Genomic DNA, 8628 nt, shown 5'->3' with positions numbered 1-8628 from the left:
CCTGAACTGGTCTTCAATTCTCTAAAATATTACTCTGAGGTAAAATGGGGGCAGTCACAGTAAAAAGCATAGTCTTCCCACTTAGCTGAAGCAGAAATTCCTGTGTAATTTGCAGAATTTTGCCTTAATCCACAAAGCTGCAATGCTACAATAACTTACATTTGTCCCAGGTTTGTATTTTGCCTTTAGTAAGAGTTAGGAGTCGTTAGTAAAACGAGACATACTTTGGCTTATGTGCATTATTTAGAGGGTATGCACATGATGTCACTGTATGTGGAAGCTGCAACTCTCACACTCCCCTATGCTGAAAAGCCAATTGACTCCCAAACCGAATTCAGTGATTTTTTTTGAACAGTGCTGAAAGCTGCAGAGATAAGAGGGTAAATGAAGCAATACTTTGTAGGTGCTGTGTAACGTTCAGTAAGAACAGTTTCCTGTATGAAACATGGAATAAACAAGAATATCTTTGATCAGGCTGATAAATCCAGCTTTAAAAGTCTTGAATGATTAAAGGCTTTAACGCCTGACTAAGTCAAGAACTTGAATAGAAACAAGCACTATGTGTTAATATTAAGTGATGATTACTTTTCACATTTTTTATGGGAAATTGGCCCTAAACAAACAACTACTTCTGTTTGTGATGGAGAATGGAAAATGGAGTGAATGTGTCGACTGTGCCAGTCAGAGCTTCCTGCAACAGAGTGCATTTGTTGGATGAAAAGAAACGTGCCATTAAACCATTTATCACATTCTCCATGCCCCATGTGGTCACCTCTGTATAAAAGAGATTATGTGATCCAATAAAATTATTATGTGATCCATAATAATTTTATTAGGAGGATATACTCTGGTGTTAAATCCTCTCAGATTTCAGCAGGGTTGGCCTCTTCAGTCCCTGCAACGTGTTCTCTTTCAGTCCGGTAAAGCAATTTGTAAACTCTGTTATGGAAAGCTGCTAAATATTTAATTCTTATTAGTGAGGTAAATCACAAGCAAAGAGCCAGGGCAGGGCAGTGCTTGTGTAGTGCAAGTGTAGATCAATGTGCTCAACTCAGCCCTGCTGTCAGTGTTTTCACTGCTGAACATATTAACAGAGACACCACACAGTACTTTATAAAACAGATTTTACTCGTAAAACATCCCATCCACATCATCAATGAGAATGAAAATAATGTACCTGACACATTACTTCACATAAACTGCTGAAAATATTGATTTGACACATCACCACCACCTCAAAAACCTCCGTTTATAAAATCAATAATATTAAATGGCAATTTGTTCATCATCCTTTATAAACAACATGTTTTTAACTATGAAGATTGAATGATGGGCTATAATTGGAAGAACATGTCATTTTCTCATACTATTATTTTCTCCTTACAGTCAGTCTGTACAATTAACCACCATCACTGTAGGCTTTTAAAAAAATCCAATCTAACAAATCCATAGAGACAGCTTTATAAACCAGCAGTACGCTGAAAGAACTGTTCTTGTAAGAATGCTCATCAAGATGGAAGAACTTTCATGAGTAATAATGTAAAAAGTGTGACACAGAAAGAGAGAGAGAAGAGGTAGATATGTAAGCAGAGAATATACCGATAACACCTGGGTAACTTGAAATTCCTTGAAAGGGATAACTGTCTGTTTGCTATGTTCTTATCCCAATTTAATATGTTACCAGCAGGAATAGTGGTGTAAAATGTTAAGAGAGAGTTAAAGCCTGGAATAACAGAAATCTAATACAAACATGAAGTTGGGCTTTAGACAGTTAAGAAAACTCTTCTTGAGTGCATATGACCTCGTCTTGGTGAAATGCACACACAGTCTTGACAAATCTTTCTCCTTATCTTGTGTTTTCATTGCTGCAATCAATGTGCGATTTAAGTTATCTACAAGTTTATCTCAACCGCTGTTGCAGCTATCAAACTGTAATTCCACAAAATGCGAGATGCACCATTAAAACAAAAAAAAAACATGACATTTACCACAACTTAACTTGAAATATAGGCACAGTGGAGTGCTGGATGCTGTCTGAAATGACAGAAAACTGTACAAACTGTCATATGGTCACCACCTAAATATTCAAAACATCATAAAAAAGTAATTATTAGTCTCCCATAATACATTTAAACTGACCCACATAAAAAAAGTACAAAAAAAAAAAAAAATCAACATTTTCCATGGCACAATGGACCAGGTTCATGTACAGTATTAACGGCCATTTCCCTGAATGACAGTGGAAGCTTTATTAATAACTTTCTATTTTATCTTATCCTGGTTTGGTCTAACTAACACTCCCTCTGAAGGCTCCAGCATCACCAAACAAAACTCAAGTTTAAATGTTTGCAATGGCTCCTGAACTTCTGGTGAGTACAGTGCTCAGACAACTGGGCAAACAATCCATGTGACTCGAGGTCTACTTGAGTCACATGGATGGCTCGAGTCCATCTCAGATGGCGGAGACCACTAGCTGTAAAAAAAAAACAAAAAAAACAAACAAACAAAAAAAAAAAAGTTGAAGCAGCCAAACAAAATACTTAATTCAGTTACAATCTTACTAACTGTAGCTATGAAATGGACACTAAATGAATTCAGTTTCGGTTGGAGTATACTGTCAGATTACCTTAGCGTGTAAAGACCCTCACCAAATACTAGGTGCCTTGAAGACCAAAAACTTCAACTAGTCAAAATTTCAAAATGTAACCAGGAAATATGAAAATAATTTGTCAGAAAGCATTTGAAAGGATTCATTCCAAAACACGACATTGTACCTGGTTGAACACTGAAAATCTGTGTGAAAGGATGTAGTACTGGTATATACTGAAATTCTTTTTCAAAAGTGTGTTTTACTTTCATGCCAGAGTCACTGTGTGTTGCAACAATTATTGGCAATATTTTTTTAATGTTATAATAAAATAAAAATATAGATATGTCAATCTGCATCATGTACATGCACTATGAGGAGGTTCTTCCTTTTCAAGGCATCAGTCATTAACACGGTACATATATAACCAGCATTTTATAAATGTATTGTCCAATGATACTTAATATGCTGCATCACTGTAATATTTTTTTCTACAGCCTGGCGACAATACAAAACTGGGATTAAAACTAAAAGTCTAAAATAACTTCTCATAATGTTTAGCATGAAAATGGTCAAATGAAAGGTACTGTCTAAGTAGGACAAATCAACTTATCAACTTCTCCATAAAAATGGTGACATGAGCCTCCAAAAGCATGTATTGGTGATCAAATTGTGGATTTGTCATTTTGGAATGAAACCCTTCATTTGCTTGTAACTGTCTGTAACTGTTAGTGGAAAAACCTGCTCCTCCTCCTGCACTGTGTGAACAGAATCCAACGCTTCAAATTCAATAACGTAGTCTAAATCACCTGCTGAGTCCACGTCTGAACTCAAGCACCGGTATCTAACTTGTCAGTGGGGACAAAAAAATGCTTCTATTCCTGTTTGTCCTTTAAAGGGATTCAACCCGTGAGTCCTTGTTGTGTGTGCCGGTCGGCACGAGAGGCAGCTTACCGACTGGTGTCGCTAACAGACGAGGCTGTGTTCGCTGTTAGCTGAGGAGTTTAAAGGATTTTTGGGAAGATTCAGAGAAATGTTCATCTGTGTGTGTGTTCTTGTGCTGGGAGAAGTGAATGCTACTGTGTGTGTCATATGTATTTGCATGTATTGTGCGTGTGTCTGTATGCCTCAGCAGTTGAGAATGGGTCTGTTTCTGTCTGGTCTGAATGGGAACACGGAGCTGTCGGAGTCGGCCTTCCCTCTGTGAGGACCCAGCGTAGCCACAGCCTGGAGCACAATACACACACACACACACACACACAAATACACGGTTGTTAAAAGATGCCTGTCCACGCTAATGTCATCGAGACACAAAGACACACCTCTGCTTATCAATAGTCACACACCTTTCTGATAGCTGTCCAGTCCTCCAGGATATCCAAGTCAGGCAGCATGTAGACAATATATGGACGTAAGCAGGGTTAAGGACAGTGACAAGGGGAGCAGGAATGAATTTATATATAAGGACACATTCAGATACCAGTATCTGGAATTTATAGAAGCAGTAAAAGCACTTAGTAGGAGTATCAATGTGAACAGTAACAGTAGAAGGATATCAGACACCACTGAAGGTCGTCTCCTCTTCTTATCTGGACTTAAAGCATCTCTCCTCTTCTTCCTCCCTGACAACTCATCATTCCACAGTTCTGATAGAGACACAGAGAAAGATTTTAATGTTTTGTATAAGCATTGAATGGATGTGTATGGTGTGTTCTTATTACTGAAATTACAATGTGTTGTATTTAGTTGAACATGCATGTGTTACCTGATGTAATGTCTATGCTGTGTCTGTCTTCCTCCAGTCTTCTTATTTTCTCCTCCAGTTCACTCTGAACTGTATCAAACAGCAGCAGCTTCTCACTCTGCACACACACACACACACACACATACAGTAATAAGCCCCTCAAATAAAACACAAAAGCATGCATCTGAATATTTACATACACCACCAGAAATGAGATACACATATACTCATTGAAATTTGAAACAAATTTGAGGACTCGAGAGAAACTGCAAGGTAATGAAAGTGTGTGTGTGTGTGTGTGTGTGTGTGTGTGTGTCTGACCTCCCAGTGCTGGGATGCTGCCTGGATCTCACACTGATATTTGTTCTTCACAGACTCCAAACACAACTCCCTGTAGATACCTGACAAAGACAGAGGTAGACACACAAATCGAGAGTGAATGAGGAGACCAGAGTGTATAAGACTTTATGACACTGTGTGTGTGTGTGTGTGTGTTAAAGTTACCTGCCACCTTGGTGCGGACCTGCATGTTCTCCAGCAGTACTGCCAGAGGCTCCAGATATTCCGCTGCCCGACCAGCCTCCACCTCTGCCAGCTTACTGTTCACCTGACTGAGACGCTCCCGATACAGCCTGCGCACACACACGCACACGCACACACAAACACACACGTGTAACTGTAGACATAACTCATTCTTGTCAGTGACTTTTGAAAGTTTTTATTTTCTTTCATTAAAAGATCAAATAAACAGCAAAACTTCAAAAGTGTTTCAGTCTTACTGGTCTTTGAGATCAGTGAACTGTTTCTCCAGGTTGGACATTTCATCCAAACACTCCATCCTCCTCCGCTCACAGTCCTCCTCATCCATTTCTGAAACAGCAGAAAGTATCCAACACACACACACCTCTAGTTTTGCAACTTTATATTGAAAGAATTTCATGAGGGTAAGGGTAGAAATTGCACAATTTATTTTGTAAGAATCTCCACTCAAACCTTTCACAGCAACAAAGCTGCACTTACATAATACTTTTATTCATGGCGGCCATTAATATAATCTTAATAGGAATGTTGTGCTCATTTTCTACTCTTTCTGACTTTCTCACCAGAGCTGTCTCCGTCTTCTGAGACAGAGGAGGTGTCCGAATCTTCCTCCTCTGAGCTGGATGCCTCCTGCTCATGTTCCTCCACCTCCATCTCCTCTGCTGTGCTCTCCTTCTTCTCCCGGTCTCGGTGCACCGGCATGGCAGCAAGTCAACTTCAGACCGGTAGTGTTAGATAGAAAGACAATGTCAGGCTCTTTAGGGAGTTTTACCCACAGCAGATACAGCTTTACACTTTTAACATATTGCTCGATTACATAAGTAAAGTTTTAGGCCTACAGACAATAACAACACTAAAACATGTCAAAGCATGTGCACATTATACATCCACTGGGGAGCATTAGTAGTTCTGCCTGTACATCAGATTGTCCATAATGCATAAATTCATTATTACTGATGTTTTTCCGTCTGCATGATGTGTTATTATAACGGAATGAGAGCAGTCATTTAACACTTGGAATTATAAATATGATGTTTGAATGGCATTCTTGTCATATGGGCATGGCCATTGGGATGATTTGGCAGTCGAAAGCAAAAACTTTGAAGTATTAATGTTTATTAAACTTTTAGGATGCCATAACTGAGATTTTCTGAAGACTGCAGTAGCTCCTCATCAGCTGTTTCATACTTGAGTATAAGGAGTGACATTAGTGCCATTGCTTACCAGTAAACTGAATGTCAATCTCATACAGCAGATTATGAAGTAATAATTCTTCAAGCATCAGCACATTGCTTAAATTCGTTGAGCAAATGACTGAGGAGATATTTCTACATTTCTGTTTTTTCTTTCATTTGACTGCACATCACCGTTTTTGTGTACCATATGCAGGTAGTGATGTGGGGTAACCACCGAAACACTATAACTTATCTACTGAACTACTGAAGGATGTTTTATGCATATTTATTCTTCATTTATCTATATTCTTATGTTGGATTTAATTATAATATTACTGGGAATGAACATCCTTGAAGCCAAGTATAAACCATATTGGAAAATGTATTATATCGCTTATGATTTGCTATATTTTTGAAGAATGTGCACGTATAGCAGGTTTCTACTAAATTGGAGATGTAGCTATTTGTCTTATTAATTATTTAACTAAACGAGACAACATAAACACCAACAAACAACAGACTGAGCGAGCATTACGTTAGCATGTTAGCAAGCTTAGCACGACTTGTTACAAAAATACAGTTATGAGGAAGCTTGAAGGTAATTTAGAACTCACTGGATAGCGGGGTGCTGGAAGTTTGCGGGAATGTTAAAAGAAATTTAATTTTCCGACAAAAACAAACTTAAAACTTATTTTCTCACTATGATACAATGCCGCTCGTGTGCCTTCAGCTAAGCTAAAAACAAATCTCGGTAGGGCGGTCTTATTTGTATTGGGAACTGTAGTTTTCTTTTCACGCTAAGATTCTTGGCACTAAAGGTCTTAACAACCAGCAGAGAACTACGTTACCCAGAATGCAGCACTATAGCTTGAAGCGGAGAGCTTCAAAGCCTTCAGAACTTAAATAGCAGTGGAATTTGAGGCGACGTGTGAGTCCGAAATATACTTCATTTTTTAAATGAAATTCGTTTGCCATATATTTCAAACTACATTATAAAAGTTTGCTTATTGTTCAACTATGTTGGCGTTGGATTTCTCTGGTATCCATTATTTTGTTTTCCCTCCTCCCTGCTCCGCCATGATGTTTTGTGAGTGAGCAGCAGCTACTTGAGCCTTCAGGCTGCGGACTGTTGTGGAAGGGAGCTGCAATGGATGGATGCTTTGTTTTTTACAAAATATTTGTCTTAGTTTAAACAAAATGCTTCATTCCGGACACATTTTCCTTATTGATATACTCCGCGCTGTTGCGGACGGCTGCTGATTCTTAATAAATGCTCCAGGAGCAACGGTTTTTCAGTTATAATTTGAAGATTAACGCTAGCTGAAGCTGTTTTAAGTGGCTAGACTCACAGCTAGCCCCTCTCCTTTGCTGTCTACCATCGCATTCTTGTGTCTCCTGCCTCGGGAATGTTCTCCAAAAAGCCTCATGGGGACGTTAAAAAGTCAACACAGAAAGTGTTGGACCCGAAGAAGGACGTGTTGACGAGACTCAAACATCTCAGAATAGTCATAGGTAAGTTAAAAACCATGGTTAGCTTCTACAGGGAATGCCACACCAAACTCAGTACGAAAATCTCGACATTCAAAGTTGCACTGCATTGTAAACAGTGATACAGCCTTTTTATAACAAACTTTAAGACCATTTAAGATCTTTTAGTATCTGCTCAACCATTCGGCATCTATCCTGTAGTCAATTTTAAAGATTTTGTTTATCATTGACTCGGTTATAATTTTCTCTCAGTCTTTAATCTTTTAAGTTAACGTTATGGCTTTCTGTTCTTCATCCCTCAGAATCACGATGTTGGACAGTAATGAGTCTTTTGAATGCAGTGAATAATAAGTGAAATATGTTTGAAAATAAATGAGGTGAATGAGTTGAAGAAGGTTGAAAGGCGACTTTATAATGTATGATAGTGGTAAAGCCTTTATATTGTCAGATTTATGAATTGCGTTTGACTTAAGGTCTTTGCGTAGAGGAGAATTGGGCGTATTAAATGTATTCCCTTGTGAAAAATAAGTGCACTGCTTAAAATCTAGGCACAGAGATGCTACAAGCTGTTAGTCAGACTGTTGTGATTTCTCCAGAGGTGTGTCTCAGTGCTGGACAAAGACGTGGTATGTGAGTGTTTCTTTAAAACACGTATTAGGATGTGTTACAACACAACACCAGTTGCAATGTTTTTAATGTGTGGGTGAACAGGGTGGATGACAGGGTAATAGATGTGAATGTGTGATGGCTCTGTGAGTGTCTTTGTGTATCTTTGGCGCATGCACACACACACACTCTCTCTCTCTCACACATGTACACACCCACAGACACACACACACTGACCGGAGAGGGAAACAGCCTCTAGTATTTCCTCTCAGTGTCCAGTACAGTAGCTCAGCTTCCTGTTTCTATTGTAAGAGCTACTAGACTGTGTGTGTGTGTGTGTGTGTGTGTGTGTGTGTGTGTGACAGAGAGAGAAAGGGGTGTGCCCCCTCTCTGTGCTCTATGGGGAAGGCAAGACCTTGATAACTATCACAGACGCACACGCACACATTTGCAGTTACATTGTTCGAGAACGAATACTCAGACAGCTG

The 8628-nt window shown here is 39.0% G+C and overlaps 2 protein-coding genes across 11 annotated transcripts in view; one reads left to right on the top strand and one right to left on the bottom strand.

Annotated features, from left to right (window-relative positions):
- Positions 1-1110: 1110 nt before the first annotated feature.
- Positions 1111-6784, bottom strand: brms1la (BRMS1 like transcriptional repressor a). Of its 2 annotated transcripts, none has more exons than XM_044374691.1 (9): positions 6661-6784; positions 5435-5594; positions 5111-5201; positions 4836-4963; positions 4653-4732; positions 4353-4449; positions 4144-4233; positions 3934-3998; positions 1111-3814 (listed from the first exon to the last, which is right to left on the bottom strand). In XM_044374691.1, the coding sequence occupies exons 2-9, from the start codon at positions 5571-5573 to the stop codon at positions 3716-3718; spliced, it is 789 nt and encodes a 262-aa protein (XP_044230626.1). In that variant the 5' UTR covers positions 5574-5594; positions 6661-6784; the 3' UTR covers positions 1111-3715. The 2 variants fall into 2 exon arrangements, with proteins under 2 accessions (XP_044230626.1, XP_044230625.1); XM_044374690.1 differs by having other exon boundaries at positions 5435-5586; positions 6661-6783.
- A 114-nt stretch (positions 6785-6898) lies between these two features.
- Positions 6899-8628, top strand: part of ralgapa1 (Ral GTPase activating protein catalytic subunit alpha 1) — a 70293-nt gene continuing 68563 nt past the window's right edge. For 6 of the 9 annotated variants that reach the window (XM_044374685.1, XM_044374684.1, XM_044374680.1 and 3 more), the window contains exon 1: positions 6899-7558. In XM_044374685.1, the coding sequence (XP_044230620.1) occupies positions 7453-7558 (106 nt within the window). In that variant the 5' untranslated portion in view covers positions 6899-7452. The remainder of the gene's footprint in view (positions 7559-8628) is intronic. The other 3 variants (XM_044374687.1, XM_044374686.1, XM_044374688.1) reach the window with 3 other exon arrangements.

The sequence above is a fragment of the Thunnus albacares genome, chromosome 15 (assembly GCF_914725855.1).
Source record: "Thunnus albacares chromosome 15, fThuAlb1.1, whole genome shotgun sequence".
Lineage (NCBI taxonomy): Eukaryota > Metazoa > Chordata > Actinopteri > Scombriformes > Scombridae > Thunnus > Thunnus albacares.
The sequence above is the reverse complement of the archived record's forward strand: the minus strand, read 5'-3'. Positions and strand labels throughout refer to the sequence as shown.

What these genes read in the sequence shown, in the direction of transcription:
- brms1la (XM_044374691.1), bottom strand. Translation starts at nt 5,573, where the DNA reads ATGCCGGTGCACCGAGACCGGGAGAAGAAGGAGAGCACAGCAGAGGAG. An exon ending in CAGCATAGACATTACATCAG is followed by an intron (nt 4,234 to 4,352) that starts GTAACACATGCA and finishes TGTCTCTATCAG; the next exon opens with AACTGTGGAATGATGAGTTG. An exon ending in ACTGGACAGCTATCAGAAAG is followed by an intron (nt 3,815 to 3,933) that starts GTGTGTGACTAT and finishes ATTGTGCTCCAG; the next exon opens with GCTGTGGCTACGCTGGGTCC.